The following is a 24,519-nucleotide window of genomic DNA, read 5'->3' on the forward strand; positions in this document are numbered from 1 at the left end:
TATTATAAAAAAAATATTCAACGAATAATTCACAAGATTTCAAAATGTAACATTCTCTTATTGAACATATTATATAATTTGAAAACACTAAAATATAATATAACCACTAGAAAAAATATGACACCCAACAGGATTCGCGCCCATGTGCGTGCTCTGGCCACTAAGCTATACGTGTACTATATAATTGTAACTAAGTTATGTAATGTTATTACAAGACTTTCTGAAGCGCTTTATAAATTGTGTTACTTATTGGCAATCTGCTTTTGTATTTTAAATCATAGTAGGTATTGAATTACCGATTTCAGATTTCCAATGTTTTCAAAAAGATCTTTTCTAGTGGTTATATTATTTATCAGTAGTTTTTTTTTAATTATGTTAGTATGTTTAAAGTTGTAAATATTGGATTTTGCTGATATTAATAAATAAATAGACGTTAGGTACTTATAGGTACTTTAAAAAAAAATATTCAATATTATTTTTTAAATTTAAATGATTACATTATGACTTAATAGTTGGTGAGAAAATAAATATGCAGTCGTAAACAATGATTTAATCGTGCATATGTTTAAGTTCCAACGAAAAAAGAGTTTTTTTATTTTATATAAAGCCTTAGGCATGGTAATTCTCAATCCGCGATAAAGAATACTTTATGTTAAGAGTAAAATGAATTCAAACTACTAAGTAGTAGATAGAAACTGATTAAAATACCTCGTCTACGTTCTGTATTCGTGTCTACGACAATGCGGCGTCCAATTGTCCTGAGGCCAGTCGTCCCTTTGACACAATAATAATTAATGAATCTGGACACTGGACGGCCCCTTAGCCTATTAGTTAAACATTTTTCTAAATTCTTGTCTCATTAAAAATATTTTTAACGCTATTATATTTTGTATAATACGCATGAAAGTGACAAATGTTTTATTGGATTATTTTTAAATGCCTGGGGGTTTTACTACGTACCTAGGTATTTCTACAGATAATTTAAAAAATAACTCCCTATTACAAATATCGCTTTCATAGTAATTAAATAATAGGTATAAATTGACCTGAGTAGTTTTTCGACGTAGTATGAATAAAAATGACTAAAACTTCCAATAAAGTTACAAATTTGCTTTGTCAACATCATATAATATAATACGTAGGTATCGAATACAATTAAGTACTGAATACGGTAAAGATTGCTAACAACTAGACTTTGCGGAGAAATGGGCAGTGTTATCCAGGAAAGACTTATTATTACAACATTTTTCTTAGCTCGTATTCTTATTTGTCTGGTGGTTGTTTGTCTGGTACAAATCTTGCAATCGATTTTTAATTAACTTCTCGACTAGCTAGACTTTTGAAACTTTTAGAATTTATCAGAACACGATGCCAATGCGTTTTTTAAATATTTTAGCCATCTTTAAGTAGAATTGATTTCATTTTCAGTTAATTCTGTTTGTATGAAAAGTTATTTCGGAAGAAATCCCTAAAAAGTAAAACTATTATTGGTTGCTAAGTGGGTCCTAGCAACTAAATTATTAATATATACGTGCGCTGCTATGGAAATCAATATAACATTTCAGTATTATTTCTATCAAGTACAATTTTTTTTGATCGTTTAAGCTAGTCAAGTCAAGTTTATATGATTCAACAGAAAATTTAAAAACGTAAGTATATAAAAAGTTCTTTTTATCTTGTAATTATTTTATTACTAGTTTCTCCATGAGTGAAAGGCCGAAGAGTAAGAAAAGTTACAATATTTTGTTTTTATTTATTTAATGTAAGTACCAAATAAATATTTACAATTGTTTTTATTCATTTATATGAAGAGAAGAGACCAGAACTGCAAAAATATATGTCCCTTGCAGCAAGTTAGAAATGGGGTGATAAGTTTTGTTGAGTTACAAATGCATGCGGTGACTTCCACCCAAAATATGAGATAATGAGAATGATATAAAAATGTCTTTATTAGGATTTGCAGTTTGGACAATAGTGCCACGATTGGTTGGTATATAACCGGCACATATTATAACGCTGGCGGCATCGCTTACAGGTTAATTCCTGCGACGTCCCCAATGGCATCGAAGATTTCTTCGGTGGCCATGGCTAACGTGGATGATAACATCATCAAATTTATCTAAAACATACAATTTAGTGTTTATCTTATACCTATTCTCTTTTTTGACAATGTGAAAGTAGGTACATAGTCAATAATTTTATCATTATTCTTAGAATTGACTTTGAAAACAAAATATATTTTATCATTATTAATAATAATACTAGCTGAGCCAGCTGGCTCTCGCCAGTCTGTCTCGCTAGGTCTTGCAGACAGCTTAGCGTCCTAATGTATGGTATTGAATTTTAATAAAATTGTGAGGTATGCAGAGACGGCGCCGTTTGACATTTCGCTGATTTTTCACTTTTACAATTTTCAAGTCGTTACTTTCGATATAAATTTGGCGTCATATGCAGAGTCTATTCTGGATTCACCATCCCAGGCTGCTAGACCTAGCAGAATAGCAGGTAATTTGATTGCGATTCAATAATATAACGTTTATATTAATCTCACGCGTATCCCCTTGAGGTAATAAATGAAGATTAGCCATATAACTATTAAATTATTTTGTTTAATTGTCTAAAAAAATGCTTGCAGCTATAGAATAATATTTAAAAAAACAAATTTTGAATTAACATTTTATATAATGTTTCCCGGTGCGGGACGTTCATATCGAAACAAATGTTGATAAAAGAAGGAACTCGTAGATCTGAGAGGAAGTAATTGGGTTAGAAAGGACTTCGTCTATATATGTATTGATCCAAACTGATTATGATAATGGCATTATAAATATTTAGGTAGATATATGTATGTATATGTTACGCCTACGTGTGAAATTGCGTATTACCTACATGAAATCGGCTAAATTTTGCCTATTTCATAAAAATGCAAACCCATTGCCTTATTCATGAAATAGGCAAAACATCTGTCGAGTGCGTGAATTTGGCAGTATTTTTTCTGCCTAGTTCATGCATAGGGCAAATTAGATATTGGCGCTCCGCTCCGGTGGTGTTTTTTCCAAGTAAATCAAATTTGTCAAATGCTCATGCATTGGTCAATATAGATAGTGGCGCTCCGGTGGAGTTTTTTGCAAATAATCAAACTAACCAGATGTCAAATGTTATTGATTATATAAAAATATGCCTATTAATAACTACAATGACGTTCATTTCCAATTACTATGCCCAAAAAAATCTAGAACTATAATATGATAACGGGAGAATTTTATTAAAAGGTATTTTCGCGATTTGATTTGAGCTTTGGTATCAGGCAATAGTCGATTGTTTGTTTGTGATAGTATGATTAAATTTGATAGTTTGTTGACAGGTGTTAGGTAACCTTAAAATGGATATTCAGTTGAATTCAGAATTACAAAACCTAACCGAACCTAATAATAATATTATAATATTATGTCCAATTATAACTAATAAAACCATGCGTATTAAATTTACTTTTTCTACTGTCATGTTGACAGTTTAAGAATTCTATACCCTGCCGAATTCACGTACTTGGCAGATAATTTGCCTAATTCATGAATAAGGCAACGGGCTTGCATTTTTCATGAATTTGACAAAATTTTGCCGATTTCATGTAATACGCAATTTCACAAATTCGGTTCAGTTCAATTCATAGAACAAAAAATAGTGGACTCAGCTTAGAGAGGCCTTCATCGAGCAGTGTATTGATCCGGTGTAATTATGATAACGACGAAATGAATATATTATTATTATTTAAAAATGTTTGATAAATGCAGCAATGTATATAAGAGGAATGGAATTAGTTCTGAGACGGCTATATCGAGTAGTGGATTGATCCTGGTTCATGGTGATAATGAGGATATAAATGGGTAGGTACATCAATTTTGATAGATATAGCAATTCATATGACCAAGAGGATTATTGGAATAACCTTCACCCAGCATGGAATCCTAATAAGCATAGTGACACACATTGATTCTTCTATATAGTAACCACATGGATGCAAATAGTGGATAATAATATGACGTAGGTACTTCATAGTGCGATTATGGGATGAAATGATCATAATTGACTTTTTTAGTTGTCTATAAAGCATGAATTTTTCTTATATTGTGTAATAAAACGTTTAATTCAACATTATATAAATACTATCTATTAATAAAATTGTAAAAACCTTGTGTATTTATTACGTACCTATAGTAAACGTCATTTTTAATTTACTTACCTACGTTGTATATGAATATGACAGCCTAAATAAAAGTACTTTGTCTATGGTTCAAAATAAATAAAAATGCATGCGTAAATGATGCTCCGTCAATATTTTTTTAGGATAATTTGATTAATCAACGTAGTTTTATATGTAGTTTTAATCTTTGATCATGATGATAATCGTTGAAATGTGGCCTTATTATTAAATTTAAATAAACTCATCGAATATTGTGAAGAGGCAAGGCAATGACGTACCTATTAATACATTGTTGTGTGATTTGTGACAGCCAGGAATTTTCGGATTAAATATGGGCAAAAATATATCTATAGGAAACGTATTTCTGAAAGTGATTGACTATTGTTTTTTATGCTCGTTTATAGAGACATTAAAATATTATATTTATTATGCAATTAACGTAAACATTAACAATAAATGTCTTGATTGAAGTTGATTATTTAATATGCTAATAGAAATGTCACATTTTTCGATTATTTCTGCAAATTCTAAATTTGAATTTTGACACGTCAAATGAACTTGTTTATATCACAAAAGAAAACAATTGAAAATCAATCATCTATTATTTCAGTTTGACAGATAAATAGCAGTGACGTGGTTTTAGATTATATTTTCGTAGTAATTAGTGAGGAAATATGTATTTATTTCTTGTTCGTACGCCAATGTGCTAGGTACTTACAGATTTGAATAATTTTGTGGAATATTAATTTAGATATTTTGCAATATTGATTATATAGAAAGAATTAAGCGACATTATAATCGATTTGCGGTAGACGAAAGGCAAGATGCGAAAATGTATGGTGACGGATGTAAAACGCGATTTAAAAACGATAGTATCTGTGATTGTGTCGAGTTTTATCAGATTGTGCCCGATTCAAATGGAAGTAGATTCGGGACTCCAAAAATTGAAGTGAATTCCTTTAATAATCAACAAAGTGGTATTTAAATAAAAAAGTTGACGTATTTTCCAAAATCTCTTAGGATAATAATATATAGGAGATTAAAGACATTCATTAATCAATTTACTTATACAATATTAGGTTGATATTAAAGTGGGAATTGGCATTATCATTTTAATTAAAAACGATAATGATTCATTAACCTTATAATCATATATCAAAGGTATCTGAATTTATTTTAATTATGCATCTCAAAATATTTGCGAGTAAGAAATTCATGCTAATATGTGATATGTGAATTATATCATTGATTCATACATAACGTGACCATTTATTTTTTCCCCCAAATCGGGACACCTAAAAAAAGGTAAGTAGGTACTTATCCATTTTAGGCGCCCCATACTTTCATACAATACAATTGACAAGATAGAAATGTTTTTTCATGTCATTTTATTTATTTATTTGAAGATTATCGGTAGGTATGTTTGAGTAGGCGCATACAACGATTGAGTTCCTACATATTTTTTAATAACACATTATTTTATTTATTAATGAAAAGTACACACAGGTATGACTACATAAACATTTATCTGATCTTATATTTTTCCAAAGAACAAATTTAGTATATCTGGATTTCAAAATCGAATGAAATTCTTGGCAGGATTTTTTCGAATTTACTTTTATAATTAACATTGCTTTAAGGAAATCTACTTTCTACTGGTGCATTAGTGCCGGAAAGACATAAAAATAATATATTCAATAATTATATGAAAATTTTTGTGATCCAAATTCTTAGCGTGAAAATGTTTGAACAACTCCACCCAACGACTTTCGGTTGAAACATTCCCAGTGTTCCATTCAGACACTTTTTGCGGTGTAATGTAATTAGAGAAACATGAATACTCATCAAATATTTCTGTATCTTGGTCACAAGTTTCTTTCTTTTCGAAAACGGGACATTTTGGCGTCCCAAAGCTGTGTTCGGGGACACCGGGACAAGCCGCCTGAAAACGGGACGTCTGGTCACATTATTCATACACATATTCATAATATGACCTCTATTTGACCAGAATTTTCAAATACATAGTCTGATTGCAATAAAACTTGATTTTCTTGAAGCTTGAAGTCAGGATTAATTTCTTGTAACAAAACAAGGAGTAGATGAGAGATGCAGTCACGCTGGACACAATCCAGACTGGGGTGCACAACTAGAGAATATGCAACTAAATAAAATTGTTAAATTTCTTATGTTGACAGCCATTGTTTATAAATACAATAAAAAGGATGACGTTAATAATAAAGGAGTTACTTAAAGCTTTAGTTTTGGACTTTCAAAACCAATAACTTTTTAAAAGCTCTCTATAACTACCGATATACAATCATTCTAATGTCGGTATCAAAAAGTATTGACAGTAATATTGATCATGTAATAAGTAAAATGATTGAATCAGGCATCCACACACCCAATGGGGGGGGGGGCTGGTTCGGGTTGAGGAAAATTAATAATTGGTAGGTAAATAAAACAACGTAAACATAAAGTAATACTTTTTTATTAAAAGAATGATTTACATTTAGAGTATCTCTGGATTTTCAACAACCCGTACGTACTATGTATTTTATAATATGGTAAACTGGTAAATGACAAAATAATAGTGAAGAAAATTTTCAAGATAATTTTATTGTATCCAATCAAATTGCCCTTCAAAATGCACCGATAGACCCATGTTCACAGAACAGATATTTTTTTGCATCAATGCATTTCTATAGACATGGTGATAAACCAAATTGGAAAAAAGCATGCACCAAATATATTGTTTAGTCTTAGTCCCTAATATGACAATGTAATAATAATGACTATTCAACGAGTTTTCTTTTTGTTTCCGAAAAGCACCTACTTCGTTTATTTAGGGTGGTTTTCAAGGCAAGTATCGAAGATTAGTTTACATTAAAATTTATGTTGCGTTTTTAAAACATTGTAGTATTTATATAACGAGACATATTATAAAAAAATATAGTTAATTAGTAACGTAATAATTATATTCCGCACTGAAACTTTTGGATTTTAAAATAAAACACGTTAAGGGGGGACATGCTCGTCGAAGGTCAAAATTGAGTTTTTATTGTATTTTCAAACCATGATCCTGGACACTCCTTAAACGTTGTAGATAATTTATTTATATAATTTTGAAGCCTTATTATCTTTTATAGTTATTTTAAACATTTGATGACTGCATGAAGTATTTTTGTTACATAAAATAGTATTCTTTTAAACCTCTCGCTCTAATGTTTCAGAATATAGTCATATTTCGGTACATAACTGTGCAGTGGTGTTAAGATTTTTTACATTTATTAATTTTTAAACGCATTTATAAAACCATTAGTATAATTTATTACGAGATAATTTTTGTAAAATATTCACGATAAAAAATTATTTTGATAATCAATGTGATCCCAAATTTGACAAGAATTAGGCATTTTATTATTCAAAAAATCGGCAAGATTAACACATTTGAAGATAATTCTAAAGACACTTATTATAAGCTATGTCTTTGACCATTCAAGTGTGATAAACATCTTATGAATAATGATTGCTTTATAATAATTATTGACCTAAGAATAAGGTACTGTTTTTTTGAAATACGCCATTTCTTTTGTCATTACCTAGTGGTTTAGCTACAATATACGGCCGTAGCCATAAAATGACAAACTATAATTAAAGTAGGGAGTAAAATTATGTTAACGCGCGTGTTTGAACATGTACCTAACCGATTTTATTTTTATTTTTTTTTAAACGGTACATGTTCAAACACGCGCGTCAATATCATTTTACTCCCTACTTCAATTATAGTTTGTCAATTTATGGCTACGGCCGTATGTTGTAGCTTAACTACTGGGGAATGACAAAATAAATGGCGTATTTCAAAAAAACACTACCTTATTCTTAGGTCAATAATTATAATAAAGCAATCATTATTCATAAGATGTTTATCACATTTGAATGGTCAAAGACATAGCTTATAATAAATATCTTTAGAATTATCTTCAAATATGTTAATCTTGCCTATTTTTTGAATAATAAAATGCCTAATTCTTGTCAAATTTGGGATCACAGAGATTATCAATATAATTTTTTATCGTGAATATTTTACAAAAATTATCTCGTAATAAATTATGCTAATGGTTTTATAAATGCGTTTAAAAATTAATAAATGTAAAAAATCTTAACACCACTGCACAGTTATGTACCGAAATATGACTATATTCTAAAACATTAGAGCGAGAGGTTTAAAAGAATACTATTTTATGTAACAAAAATACTTTATGCAGTCATCAAATGTTTAAAATAACTATAAAGGATAATTAGGCTTTTAAAATATATAAATAGATCATCTACAACGTTTAAGGAGTGTCCAGGATCATGGTTTGAAAATACGATAAAAACTCAATTTTGACCTTCAACGAGCATGTCCCCCCTTAAATACCTAGATAACTGAAATAATCAATTTGTTAAATATGCATAGCATACGCTAGTAATGAGGTCACTTGTACCTAGAATGCGCGTGAGTTTTCACAACAAGGCCTTAATATTATTATCTTTACCTAATCTTATTTAGGCACCGAATACCAAATTGTCAATAGCATAAGAAATAAAATGTTTCTGTAAACATATAATTTATTCTTTGTACGATAAATAGCGCCAGAAAATTATAAAGGTAAATCATTTTAAAAGGCCATTTGCCGCACGAGTTTGTTTCACGGATAGTTTAAAAAGTCACCTGCGGCGCAATTCTATGTTACTTATGTCTAAAAAATGTTATACCTACATTGTGTTTTATTTGACATTTCAAATCGCTTCGCTTTATTTAATTTTTCAAATTTATTTAGGCCAACCAACATGATCATGATAAACCACAAAATAATGCAATATGAGACATACAATAAAAGAATAATATATTGTGATACTGATAGTAGGTATCAATAACAGACAGACACATAAAAGTATAATTAAATCAAAATAAATTAAATATTAAATACAGTCATGAAAAATACATTGGAGAGAGCTTGAAAAATGATTAACAGAAAAAAATACATAGATAGTACCTACTAATTATAAGATAATGAAAAATAAAATATATTAAAAAAACATAAAAATATAACCAATAATATAGTCGTCCAGTTAGAATGAGTGGTAAATTTTGAAGCAACTTAATTTAAAATAAGAGAACAAAACAATTTATTCCACTCGATCTATATGATGTTTCATAATATTATGTAGTTCTGCAGTCGAGCCACTGGACATTAGCATGTTTCAGAATGTTATACTAAATAAAATAATTATTTAAATATTTGGTTTTTTTTAATTTCCACTTAAAATTATTTTATATTATTTGAGGAGGGGGGGGGGAAGCCGGTCGCCAACCTTGGTGAGGCCTTGAGTGGCATGTACCTATCAGTGGCGAAGGGTTGAGGTAGGCTGTTAAGATCCGCCATAAATTGTGCACACTAAACTTTGCCAGTCATGCGTATTTGTTTTCATTGAAATAAGACTACAATTATTTACAGATGGTGTTGGTTAGTTTTAAAAATTCAATTAAACCCTGCGAAACCAAGCCATAATGGATAATAGTCAAAAAATACTCGTCCGTCTATAAAATATCTAAAATCATGAAATTAAATCATACATAACTTGAATATTTTATAGATGGAATAATATTTTTTTTATCTATTATAGTTTGGTTAGGCAGGGTTTAATGAATTTAAAAAAAATGAACCAACAATTTGTGTAATAAAAACAAATACGTATGAATGAAAAACTGTGCACAAATTTGTCGTATCGCCCAAAATATAGCAAAACTAGATATTATGGTTTGGTTTAGGCAGGGTTTAATCGATTTTTAAAAACTAACCAATACCATCTGTAAATATTGTAGTCAAAAGTTTAATATGCACTATTTATGGAGGATATTAACAGGCTACCTCCACCCTTCGCTGATACCTATATTGGTTTAACCAAGGAATCTAGAAGCTGGTTACCACCCACACTTAGGTACTCATTTTTCATTCTTTCATCGCAAATTCCTCGGGAAGCCAATGATTAAGGCTATACTTCAGCTGGGGCACGGTCTAAAACGATCGTGACTACGCGACGCGAAGATTGTGCAAACGACGCGTGCAGAACAAAACATAATTTGTCATAAAAATTCAACATGCGTCCATTTAATGTTATGTTTATTATTATATTAGTAATAATAATAATAAATTCATTGACATGCTTTCTTTTTCAAGTAAATCGGTAACGTTTTTTAGTCATCTTTACACGATTTAAGAATTAATTCCCCCGACGCCATCACAAAACAAATTGACGTGTTCACAGCTCCACTATCGAGTCGAAAATTTTGTCGCACCTATAGTTGAAAATTATTTGCCGTTTCACTGAAGTACGCTCTTAATAATCGTGTTAGTGTTTATCAATTATTTATGTTACGTTATTATGTCTTTATGGAAAATAATTATTAAACCAGCACAACAATGTTCATTTTAATAAATCAAATTAAGTAGAACCCTGCAGTCATATCTAATGCAGTTGTTAATTTCTTTTCCAATTTTTCTTTCGATGTATATTCAGGCAAAGACAAAGTGTTAAAACAAGTTTGTGCCGTAGGCAGTCGATCCGTATCACAATCATTCTTAGTGATTGTTAATTTAAGTGACGAGGATCCCGAAACCGGGATTCTATCATTCCCTGTGATGAATTGTAAAAGTTTCTTCTGACGCCCTCGACTGTAATTCTCGAATAATTCCCAAAAGTATAGAATCATCGGAGATGTAGAATCGTATCCGGAATATGTTGTAGTGGATTTGATGGCTTTAATATCAAATGTGTTTAACCCCATAATAATTTTTTCTAGTTCTATATGATTGACATACGTTAGTGTCTCTGGTTCTAAGACAGAATAAAATCCGGATTTTAAGGCATTAAACTCTTCTTCAATGACAGTAGTTGTGTAGAATTTTATATACTCGTCTATAAATAACTTCAGATTTTCCTTTGTCACCTTGGTATGTGATTCAGATATTAAATCATACACACTACCATTGGAATACTGGACTGTGAAATCGATGTCCAGATCCGCCAATTCTACCGGATCGAGCTTTTTAAGATTGCACAGGGAAGCGAAAATCTCTGGCTGAATTTCCTTTAAATCGTTGAAAGTGGGTGTCTCGTTTAACAATTTCTTAAAGAACAGGCTCGGAAAGGGTAAATCCAATACCACGCCATTGTATAGTGCCAGGCCGAGGATCATCCCAATGCTTTTAAAAGTAGACTTCGAACCCACCACTGGCTTCAGCCATAACCTATTCTCCAAGGTTTCGAACAAATCCACGTCTAGTTTTATCTCCAGGCATAGTAGTTGGAAGTACTCCTTCTGGATACCGCCCGAATCGACGCCCTCTTCATTTTTGAAGGTGATGCGCAACGGCTTGCGTAAGTTGATATTCGTCATCTTGGTATCACTGAACAACCGTTTACTATCTTCGTAGATGTCAGTTCGGCTCACGGTGATGAAAAGGTATGGTACAATAGGACCTTCGAACAAGGATCTGAAAAACGAGTCACGCATTGAACTTTCCATAGTACTAGTATTCTCGCGTTTTATTAGTTCAGCTTTAGTATGGACAGAAAGAATGAAGGGGAAATTCAGTAATGTCTTTTTATTAGATCTGAAATATTTGATTTCTTTATATAAGTCCATCCGGGAACAGAACGTGTTCAAATAGAACTTTTTGTTGCTGACAGCCAATATCGTCAGATTCATCGAATAGAGTAGACAGAAAATCTTTAGCAGATCCTCGATATTTTTATTATTACGAATATCTGTGAGCTGAGTACTATTAAGATAACAGGAAATCGTTTCTATCAAATATACGAAGTCGTTACTGTCGAAAGAGACATGATTGGTGGGATTGATGCACGAGGAACAAGTGGAATCTGTATTTGTCGGAATTTGTTTAGTCTTCTCGAATTCGATACTTATGTTTTCGACAATCTTGTGTAGAGTCGTGTAGAAACAGGGCTCTAGACTGCAGTGTCTCGTAACTATACGGTATAATCTCAAAGCTACACAGCCTATCTTTTGGTATGGATAAATCTCGTACATTTTAAGAATAATCTGGACAACTTCGCAAAGCATTGCGATCTCGATGTCTGTCAGTTCCTCGCTTTTGAGATATTCACAATAACTGTGGGCCTTTTTATCTAAGTCTATCATTTTAAAAGATTCATTGATTTGCATTATCGAGGAGGGTTTTACAGATTTCTTTTGGCCTTCCCAGGAGCTTGAAACACCGGCATCTACTGTCTCCTCGTCACGTGGATTGACAACAATATGTTCAAATAAAATTTTTCCAGTTTTAAGACATTCCACGAAGGGTGCATCCAAGTTCTCGGAGCAGTCGTCCTCTTCTTCCGTCTTTTTGGAATCAAAGATAATATTATCATTGGACTTATTTTTTAAATTGACGTTGTGAGTTTGTTTTGTACAGTTTTGAAGAATCTCCGAAAGGAAGTTGAAAAAGAAATCAAGCACTGGAATTTTCATGTCACACCATTTCTTAGCTTCTTGGTAATCTTCGAGCATAACATTAAAATTATTACATAAAAAGACGCCCTCGTATTTACTCAAAACAGTAGATAACGCTTCGATTATAGAGGTACTTAAAGCTTTCTTACAAAATATTTTTGAACACTCAGGATTGATGCATCCGTCTTTTAACTGTGTCAAATATTGCGACTTATAATCCATTTCTGGATGAGCCATGTTTTGGATAAATGCGATATAAATTAATCAGTTAACTGGACGATCTTAATGTGTGGTTGTATCCTAATTAGAATTATTAGTCACTGAATAGGTATACAATATACCTAGTTCGGGTTTGATTACTTGGATTCGCCTGTAAACGGAATTATACACTCTTATAAACTATAAGTTCGCCCTAACGATGTCCAAGAATATAATAATTGTAGGTAATGCTAGCTCGCAATTGATTGGAATTTATTATATACATTCACTAATTGTATAATTAATATAATCGAAACCGTCCACATTCGATTGTTTGGTATCCACGTTTCCCCGCCTAATCGCCTTAATTTTGCCAAACAAAACAGTATGTTCAAAAATCCAAAATATAAAACCTGTCTTTGTTGCGTCTCTAAAACAAAGGAGTACCAGATTTCGACTCAATGGCTGGGGATTTTGAAACCACGTATGTCGTTTTGGGTGTTGATTACATGGGTTTATTATGGATCAGATGTTTCTTGTTGGAAATCTTATCAATGTCCAGTTAAAACGTGTTTTATGGCCATTGTACGTAAATATTGATTGAACCTATGCTTAATCGGCGTCTTAAGCATGTGTTTACACTGGCAATAATTAGGGGATGGTTGAATTCGCACGACCTTCGTATCCATCGCATGTATCAGCTGTGAACCCACGTGAACTGTCCCCTGACTGTCGTTGTCATCCTTAGCGCGTTTAGTAGGTAGGTATTATAATAGTACCTATATCGTCGTCGGTGGGGCTTCCCAGCTCCTAGTCGTATTTCTTCTGTTAAAGAAAAAAAAACAGTATAATGGAAATATTTAATTTTAGTTTTCATTTTACATACAATAGTGGAATAAAATAATTATCATAAATATCACTATTATCAATGTGTAAATAAGTCAACATATATTAGATTAGAACTACGGCGCTGTAAAATATCGACGCACACGTCACTGCGGTCCTTTCTGAAACTAAAGCCGTTGCAATACCGCCAGCATGCAAAAAGTACGGCACGCGCTTACTGTAATCGCATAAAGCCAGGGCTTCGAACCGGAACTGAACCGAAAATCGGAAAACCCGTTATTTTTGTCGGAATGAAAACCGGAACCGAACCGAAAAAAAAGTTTCGGTTTTTTTCGGTTTGGTATATGTTCAAACACGCGCGTTAACATGAAGCGCCTAGTTTCAAAAGTCCACTAAAGGGTATTGGTGCTAAATATTATGTAGTTAGAGTATGGATTATTTTATTGTCATAAAAAAACACGCCACACGCTTTGACAAAAACTACATCTAATGTTTAAATTAGGGGGTCGATTTTTTTGACCTATCGGACATAATAAATAAGGCACACGATGCTCTAGGACAGCAATGGCGAACCTTTTTATGCTTACGTGCCAAAATATTCGTAATAATGAGTGACATGCAAATGTCTAATATTGGGGGTAAATTATAAATTAGGAATCGCATTATGACTATCAGTAGTATTAATTTGATTGTTATAAATTTACGGTAATATATATTTGAATGAATGAAAAAATGCATGAAATACGATATTTCTGAATTTATAAGTAGAAGATAGGTTTTACGATTTAAGTACATCAGATACCTACTATTAATTGTTTTATTAGAAATTTAACAACTTAAAAACGCTCCGGTGAAAATTTATTTAAATGCGACTGCCAAGCTTTTATAATAATTAGAACACAATATGACCCCTCAAAAACATTTACTGGTTACGAACCATTTAAATCAAAATGCTTGTTCATATTATTACATGACCACCGTCCGGCCGATTCAAGCGCAATGTTGCAACTTGCAAGTGTGATGAAGAATAGCCAGTATTCTCTTGTAAATGCAAACATCTTTAATACAATTTGATTTCATTTAGGATTCTTTTATGTGCCAGCAAAATTACCGCACGTGCCACATGAAGCACACCTGCCATGGGTTCGCCACTGCTGCTATAGGATAATAATAGTATTGGATAATATTAATTGGTAACACAGTGATAAGCGGGCTAAGACACACGGCACTGCGTCTTACTTGATTCCAAATGCATCCGATTAGAATCGTATTTGAAAATATTCGCGGAACCAGCTGTCTCGCTAGGTATTTGACCCAATGCTTACGGGCCGCACAAAATTGTGTTTTTGCTAATTACTTTTCAAATGCAAATTAACACGTTAATTACAAAATTAATTAAAAGGGCCCGTTAGCATTGTGATGGGAGAATGGTTATTGCTTTGCGACGGATCAGTTTTTCGTTAATTTGTCACTTTTGCGAGGATGGCTTTATTTTTAGTAAGTATAGTCTGTCTGGCCTAAACTGGCGTTCACGTCACGACGGAAAGCATATTCTATCATCGCATTCGACTGTTTTCACGTTTTCAATGGGAGCGAACGAGAGGGAATGCACGAATGCAGTGTTAGATGGTGAGGCGGGGGGGAAACCGCACTCCAATGTATAGAAGATAGACTCTACATGACATTTAGATTTTGATTGGAGTAAAAAATATAGGTTGGTACCTACCTAAGTAGGTATTTACTTTGTTTTTTCAATGGAACAAGGATTAGTAAAATTGTTAATAATCATTCGTAAAATAATGTCTTTTATGACTTTGCGGACGGGGGAAGCAAAAATCGGGACAATATTATTTGTCATAGCTGTGAAATTTAATAATGAACGACTTTACCTCAAAAAATCCTCGTTCAAAGATTCCAGTATGAGACATGAATCATGCCCCAGTATAATCAAGATAGGTAGTTGGCAAGTTATAAGCAATTAATAACTTAATTAATGTCAAGAAAGTTTAGCCACACGCTGTACGTACTACTAATTATTATTATCATCTATGCGCACCGTGCGACTCGGACTTATCAAGTTGTTTGTATTGACACAATGACACATTATGTAGACACGTAGATGACGTAGACCAAATTTGAATATTGGATCTTCTCGAGTCTCTCGGTGCAGTGTTGCCAACCGTTGTATAATTATAGTATTTGTACTATAATTTTGGCCCGCATAATGTACGACATAAAGTCTGAAAATGGTACTCTAATAATTTTGAAATGTCGGAAAAATACATGAATACGAGTCAAGTTGTTGAAAGAGTTAGAAAATAGCTCTGGACCCTGAGTCGAAACGGAATTAATTGATTTTGCTGCTTAGAAGTATCCTTAAAAAAAGCTCTCGTTAATCACCTTAGGTGTAATTTCTTGAAAATGCAGAAAAGTATTGGTCATTCAATGTGTACTATATTTTTTGCCGAAATACTATAATTTTTATGTCTGCGTACAATTCGGTGACAAAAATATGGCAACACTGTCTCGGTGACAAAATCAAAAATATGGCAACTTTATGGTTATCTATGATCATAGACTAATATGATGATGGCAACGCTGACTGATAATGACACGAAACCGACAGTTGGTTTTTTTGTGTTGTGATTTTAGCTATTTATTATTCACTATTTTGTACGAGACATCTGAATTAGATTGTACCTATTTGATTATCAACTATATAAAATAAGTTCATAATATACCTACAGTCTATAAAAGTTAATGAAAAAGTGAGGTTAATTTTTGTGTTCATTTGTTTGACTGGTGTTTTTTGACAATACAATAGTCTGTATTAGTGATTTACCCTATTCCGATCTTCAAGATTTGTGTGAATCTGTCACTTTGAATGTCACAAACAACGTTAAATCAAGAGGAATGGTGGAATCTAAGAATTCATTATTGCGAGACTGCACACAATCCCATTAAATACTGAGAGAAATACTGCTTGGGTCGAAATCGTTCAAGATTTGGAACTGGAAGGCATATCGTACTCGGTGGATGATGACACACGAAAATGGCAGAGTTTGCGGTGTGAATATAAGGAGTACCGCAACAAAGAAAAGGCGACGAAGAGTGGCCAAGGGACCAGCGACAGATACAGCGTGAAATGGAAGTTTTTCGCGCTACTGAAGTCCCTTGACTGTGACGCGACAGCCGTCACCACTACCTACCTCAGATTTAGTAGGATGATTTGGTAATTATGCCGCAGATGCCCGCAAGAGCATTTATAATTTTTTTTTTACGAAAACAGTTTATTCCATGTAGACAATTATAATAAATACCCTTTTCTGTCGGCGCATAGGCTTTTCGATGCATTAACTGTTAATTGAAAATTTGAAATCTTTATACATTTTGATGCATCATTATCACACACTAAGATTATATTAGGTTGGGGTAGGTTAGGTTAGGTTTGGTTTGGTCTAAAAAGAAAGTTATAAAATCTCATGCGAGCATATTACCATTACCTGATTTTTATTTAATTTATACCTACGTAAAAAGAGTACATATTATATTCTATAAGTAGATAGATCTATATATATACCTACCCACACAAGGGTAGACAGGCTAGACCAGGGGTTCACAAACTTTTTCGTCAAAGGGACAATTTTGAAATCAAAAATATTTGGCGGGCCGCCCTTTTGTAAATTTTTTCTGTTTTTGAAAAACATAAGGCAAACAAATAAAAAATTAGTTCATTGTGTAAACTTATATTTTTAACTAAATATAATATTATACACTAAGTATTATTACTCATACTAAAAAACATTAAAATTTTTTCACCATGATTTATGCAATTGTTTGTTTGAAACTAAATCCTGCAATCTAGGCTCAATGAATACGCAAAACAGATCCGATATGGTTCTGTTAATTTTGATTTATTAATGCTCATTGTAGAAAATGTTTTTTCACAAATATAGGTAGGTACCTACTTCCAAGTAAAGAAGCCATTTGATAAGCATGTTTATCTATATTTGGATATAAGTAAGTCCTTTGTAGAATTCAATTAAATTCTTATCACAATAAGATGCTTTTGCTTCCACGGTCTCTTGCAAATCTATTAATTTAAACTGCTTCGTGAATACGGGAACAGCGTTCGGGTTACATGAAAAGGGATTTTGAAAAATATTTAAATTCATTGCATGTTTCTTAAAATCCAAGAAGCGCTTAGAAAATTCATCCAACACACATTGAATGATCCTGGAGTATTTTTCTGATCGCAGAATACTGGAAACCTCGGTAGTTTCATTCAAAAGAATCTGAGTCAGTTGAATAAGTCGAATCTTTCGCTCTAAACTCATTATTTCCTTGGAGTATTATATTCAACTCATTGAGAATTCCAGTAATGTCAACCAGTGACGTCCCTAGATAAAGTGCCGCCCCTAGGCAGCGCCAAAATGCTGCCCCATTTTTTAATCATCCTTTCCATGACTCCAATGTCTTACTTTTAATCATAAATACACTATTTTAATAGTCTCAACACTCAACCATTAAAATAAAAATAAAAAATCCTAACCCTTTTTGTTGCAGTCAGTAACTATGTCATCCAAATCTAATTTAAATGCCATCTCTGCTTCAATAGACAAAATTGCGAGTTCACGGTTTCAGATACTTATATTTAAAAATATACACCTGATAACTTCCAAAACTCATGAGTGACGGCAAAAATATTTGGATAAATTTTAAAATAGGTAAGTATGTACCTACCTATAATTCAAATATAATTCTGTACATTAGAGGATAAACCGCGGAAGTCCAGTTTTTACCGTTTCTGAGTTAAATATGCAGAAAATTTTCTTTTATTTCATTACACAAATGTACGAAACACTGAAGTCCATAAGTAGTAAATTAACCGATATAGCTAATTAAAAAATCACTGAAGTCCAATAAACAACGGGTGTCCTTTTTACGATGTTTATGCTCTAAGAAAAATGTTAATAAACCATTATAATTCCATAAACACGGAAGTCCAACAAACGGTAGGTAGGTACGTATTATCATAATTTTCGTTTTTCTTTGTAAAAATCCACACGCGCAGTCGGATTTCGACAAAATTTGGACAGTAGACGGGGTCTGACGAGCCGGAGTGCGTGGTCGGGGTCTCAAATTTCAGATTTAACCAGTTGCAACCCGGGGACAGTTTTACGGTTTTTGCGGAAAAAAAGTCGCCGCGTACAAGGTCTTGAAACGCGGAAGTTAATGCTGCAACCCCCATTTTTTATTGAAAATGTCGCTAGAATGTGTACATTTAAAAAATATTGGCGTTTATTTCAGCTTGATCGGAGATCAAATGGCAAAGTTAGATTAGAAAAACTAATCACCGCCAGGTTGGCACGGGCGACGTGTTACACGTAGATCGGAATGCTTCACTCACGGACAATAATTGTATGTAGTGGCATCAGAGCCGGAGTGCGTGGTCGGAGTCCCGAATTTCAGTTTTAACCCGCTGCACCCCGGGGACGCATGAGAGCCGGAGTGCGTGGTCGGGGTCTCGAATTTCAGTTTTAACCCGTTGCACCCCGGGGACAGATTTATAATAATAAATAGAATTTGTACTACTTTTTTAGATATTTAAATGCAATAAATGTACAAAAAAATAAAAATCTAAAATATTAGATTTTTTTACTTTTTTAAATTCAATCCCTTGCACTCTATGTAACTTCCGGGCAGCGCCGGGTGATACAGCCAGTTATACATAAACAAGTATTACAAAAATGTTTGATTTATTCTTCAAAGAATATACCCACATGAATGAACCCAAAATTGTGGCTCTATCGCCATATACCTATTCAAAATGAATTTTCAATTGAATAAAATAAAAATTTAATTCGGGTTTGATTTGCCAAGCAATGATACCTGTGACGCCTGCGATAGCCCTAAGATTAGTCTTAAAGATGTCAATATTTCTTTTGAAGAAAAAGAAATTCAAAGACACCTTTTGGAAGACCACAAACAGGAAGCAGCTGCAATTAAATAAGATTGATAAAACTCTTGCAACAGAAAAAATTACCAGTATGAAAGTAATAATGGTTGACATGGAGAAGTGTTTACCTACTCCATATAGTTTCCATCTGAGAAAATTGTGGACTCTGAATTTTACAATTTACGATGGTGCAAGTGGTGAGTGAGACACAACACTGATGTGGATGAAATAAAAAGTGGAAGGGGTGACAATAAGATCGGCTGCTGCTTGATGAAATGGGCATCTAGCAATATTTTAGCAAATATTGAAGAGCTGACGATTTGGTATGATAATTAATTGCCCTGGCCAAAATAGGAATATCATGATTGTTTTTTCATTTACCTGGTTTCTGAAAACCATTCCTACGCTTAAAATCATAAATCACAAATTCCTATTACGAGGCCATACACACATGGAGATAGACACTGACCACTCTATAACAGAACGTCAAAAAAGATGCTGAACGGTATGCAGATTGTTACTCCATTGGATTGGGTTCAGTTTGTAGGGACATGTAAAAGAAACAAGCCTTTTAAAGTTATTAATATGGAGTTAAATGATATAAACAATTATTGCTCTTTGTATGCATCATCTTCAGCTCCTTTTGTGGCTCGAAAAAAGAATATTGATGTCACACCTTTTTTTTCTTTTTTATTTATATCTTATGATGGCGCTGGTTATCTACGTTATAAGGCGAAGTTCTCCGATGAAGATTTCCAAACTGTGGACCTCCGTCCTTCTCGCTCGCCGTAAAACGCCGCAAACTTTTTAAAAGCTGACAAATTTTCCTCCGTAGATACCAAGTCGCAATGGCCGACCGGTCCAACTGAACGAACCGACTTGAGAAGCTCTTCCCTTTCAACCAACATAATATGGGGACACTCCCAGAGGATGTGATCGGCATCCTGCAATTCGGCACATAAGCAAGTCGGAGATTTTATTAGGCCAAGAGCTTCGAGGCAAAACCACCGTGTCCGGTTAAGATTTGCAAACTATGACACAATGAATATCTCCAGAATTTCAACAATTTTATGATAGAATTCCACATAATTCCTCACCAGCTGATGTCCCGGAGAATGACCAGGAATAATTCTCATTGCGTTGATTTTTTCTAGAGCAATAATAAATTTCAAATAATCTTGTACTTATGTAAATTAAAAAATATATAATTCCTTTTCATATTTAGACTTACTGAAATATTTTGTGTATTTATAATAAAATAATTATTAATAATATGATGAACAGGAAATAAAAATAATTTACACCTACCTATATGGACTTCCGTGTATTATCTATAGGTGAAGTGTTGCTTAGTGGTACTTCTACATTATGTGTTAGAACATAAAACAATAATACCGTTTACAGACCCTAATTACTATAGTTCTTTAAAAAGTTATAGAGTTTCAAACATTTAACCTACACTAAAATCACTCTCTTGAACAAAAGTCCAAACGTGACTTCCGTGGTTCATCCTCTAACGTATTGAATTATAAACTTGCACGTGTCATTTTTGGTCACCAAGGACGTGACGTCCAAGGTAAACAGAAGTAAACTAGACATCGTGAACCCAACAAAAAAACCTACCTATAATTCAATTATAATTATAAACTTGCACGTGTCATTTTTGGTTACCAAGGACGTGACGTCCAAGGTTAACGGAAGTAAACTAGACATCGTGAACCCAACAAAAAAAATCTAGTCCTGTTAAACCTTTAATGTTAATTTATACATTTTGTTTCCAACCAGTGAGAGCTGTTTTTTTTAATGGAAAGATATTTCCGTTATTACTAAGTTTAAGTAGCCATTTCTATATATACCTAATGATTTTCCTCGATTTGCCGCCCTTCGAGTAACTGGCGCCCCCAAATGACACTCAATCTGCCTATCCCCACGGGACGTCACTGATGTCAACCAAGAATGTCAAGTCACATAACCAATTAATATCGCGTAACTCAAGGAGATCATTGTGCTTTTGACATATAAATTCTGTTCTTTCCTCATATCGAAAAAGTGTTTTAATATGCTCTACTCAGCCATCGAACAACTGAATAATAAACCACATCTCCAAACTTGGCTTCACACTCATTAGTGAATTTCTGAAATTGACGATGAATCAAAGCATTTTTTTTATGAAATTAACTGTTTTTATCACAACACCCATAACATTATCTATATGCAATCCAGGAGCAACACAAAACTCATAACTGCAACAGACCCTGAATGCAATAATTGCAACATTACCGGACTTACAGTGGTGATTTAGGGATATATTTTTACAGAACCGGTAAACTTCACACATCCGCATACACAAATGTCTGTTGTCTGGTGTCTGACCATTTCGATGGCCCAGTATTAAACAGTAACAACTAAAAAAACATAGTTTTGAGATAATCATGTTTTAATATTGTTGTTTTTATTTAATAAAACGCAATTTTTTTATAGTACTTATTCCACTTTAATTAATATATTAGGTCCGGTTTCATCCGCCTCAGTGGGACATTTTCAACTCTCCCTAACCTCCCAACTCCCACTGAGGTGGATGAAACCGGTCCTAATATATTAATTAAAGTGGAATAAGTACTATAAAAAAATTGCGTTTTATTAAATAAAAACAACAATACAATGCAGTTCCACCATGAATTGACAGTTAACAAAATAAAAGAAATGTTTTAATATGTTGAATATTTTACAATACACAAGATTTGACAAGTTTCAAAAGGATACATGTCAGAATTTATCTATTCTAAATTGAAACATAATTTTGTCAATCGCCAGTTTGAAAAAGTTTGATTCATTGCGTTGGATTTGTAACCCATTTCAAGACGACTTACCAACTAGTATGTCAACAAAAGCAAGTGAAGAACTCATTGATTTATCAAAAGATATGTCACTGAAAAATAGTTTCAATCGTAAACAGTTAAAGAAATTCTGGCTCTCAGTTGCTGATAATTATCCTTGCCTGTTCGATGAAGCTATGAAAGTCCTCCTCCCCTTTACTACCTCATATCTATGTGAGGTCGGATTTTCGGCTATGGTTAACATTAAAAGTAAATACCGAAATAAATTGGATATATCAAACTCACTGCGATTAAAAGTAACTAAAGTTGAAGTTGATGCTAAAACTGTAATGAAGAAAAAGAAGAAACAAATACATCCTTCCCATTGAAATAATTTTGTAAAAAAACCTTGCAGGTGTATGTATTTAAGTAATAAGTTTTTTTTTATTTAAGTTGTGCTTCTTATTTCAACAGTCTTTCATTCATATTGGTTATTTATAAAAAATTATAATGTTTATAAAAATTTAAAAAAATATTTTTTTTACTTCAATTAGAACAAATAAGACAGCATTAAGTAGTTCCACGACTCGCCACTAGGGAATCTGAGCATTACCAATATTTATGCCCTCTTTTCTCTACGACAGCTAAGAGGTGAGTCCCAAGATTGGAAATTTTTGTTAGATGGGTAGATTGATAGATAGATGGATAGATTGGGAACCACTGGACTAGACAGTTTAGAATAGACTCTAGACCAGTGGTCGGCAACCTACTACCCGCAGGTAATTGTATTACCCACTACAACATTTTGAGTTACCCGCCAAGAAAATATGATAATATTTTTTTCAAATTAGTTATGGAATAAATAATCTAGAATTAGAATACATTGAATTAAAATGTTCAGTTCTATAGACAAATAAATTTAAAGATCTTCGCCAGCATCTTGCAAACTTATACAATATCATCATGCTGGGCGTCATTACCACAAAATTTTTCATGCTTAAAAAAATTCCATTTGTTCTATTATAAGCATTTGGTTCAACATATTCTTGTGAGCAAACATTTTCTCAAATGAAATGTGTCCAGAATACTCTGCGAAACCGATTACCACCAGAGAGTCTCGATTACTGTGTTCAACTTATGACAACTACGCATTCGCCAAAAAATGCTGAAAAACCAAGGAAGCCACTAATAAAAATATTATATTATATGCATGTTTGTATATAATTAATTTGTATTTCATATATTATATTAAGTTCACGTTAAACGAAAGAAAAAAACTCTACCCAAGAAATTATAATGGATTGACAATGCAAAATCTACGACGATAATAATTTAATCACCGTTCCATTATCTTGTTAGATAGATCGATAACACACATATTTTATATATATTTCAATCTGGAAATGAACATAAATAGTGTAAGTAAATCATGGCCCCCACATCCTGAGGTGGGCCCACAGGCTAGGATGTTTGGTGGGCCCCCGTACCTATCGCTAAGGTTAAAGGCAGTGTGACGCACTGTAGTAGAGTTTTCCAAATGGTGTACGCGGTAAAATTAAGGTGTATTTTTAGAGATTTTTTGTATTTTTAATATGTAAATCCATTTGAAATCTCAAAATAAATATCTGTTTTATTTGTTCCGCATATTGATAACAATAAAATAAATTATATTCATTAGTTTGAATTCAAATTTTAATTAATAAAAGTATTGTTAAAGCGGTTCACAAAGTTTTCTTTGCTCATTGTATCATAATATTTAATTGACACGTATGACGTAATGAGTAAATAAAATACCGTCATTATGACCATGCGATATTACACAGTTTATTTATCATTGTTTTAGATTTAAAATTTATCTTTAACGTGATTTAACCTATTTTGAGAAACATAATTCATAAACACCTCAGAAACATACATAATTTTTTTTGAAAAAATATTAAACTAATATAAATATTGAGTACATACATCAATAATAATT

At 32.7% G+C, this 24,519-nt stretch overlaps 1 protein-coding gene across 1 annotated transcript; it reads right to left on the reverse strand.

Annotated features, from left to right (window-relative positions):
- Positions 1-9,679: 9,679 nt before the first annotated feature.
- Positions 9,680-15,927, reverse strand: LOC147073434 (ubiquitin-protein ligase E3A-like). Its single transcript, XM_085945534.1, has 2 exons — positions 15,656-15,927; positions 9,680-13,745 (listed from the first exon to the last, which is right to left on the reverse strand). The coding sequence occupies exon 2, from the start codon at positions 12,957-12,959 to the stop codon at positions 10,686-10,688; it is 2,274 nt and encodes a 757-aa protein (XP_085801660.1). The 5' UTR covers positions 12,960-13,745; positions 15,656-15,927; the 3' UTR covers positions 9,680-10,685.
- Between the last annotated feature and the right edge of the window lie 8,592 nt (positions 15,928-24,519).

Source organism: Rhyacophila brunnea, unplaced genomic scaffold, assembly GCF_057557595.1.
Source record: "Rhyacophila brunnea isolate RB1 unplaced genomic scaffold, BYU_Rbru_1.0 scaffold_18, whole genome shotgun sequence".
NCBI classification, from domain to species: domain Eukaryota; kingdom Metazoa; phylum Arthropoda; class Insecta; order Trichoptera; family Rhyacophilidae; genus Rhyacophila; species Rhyacophila brunnea.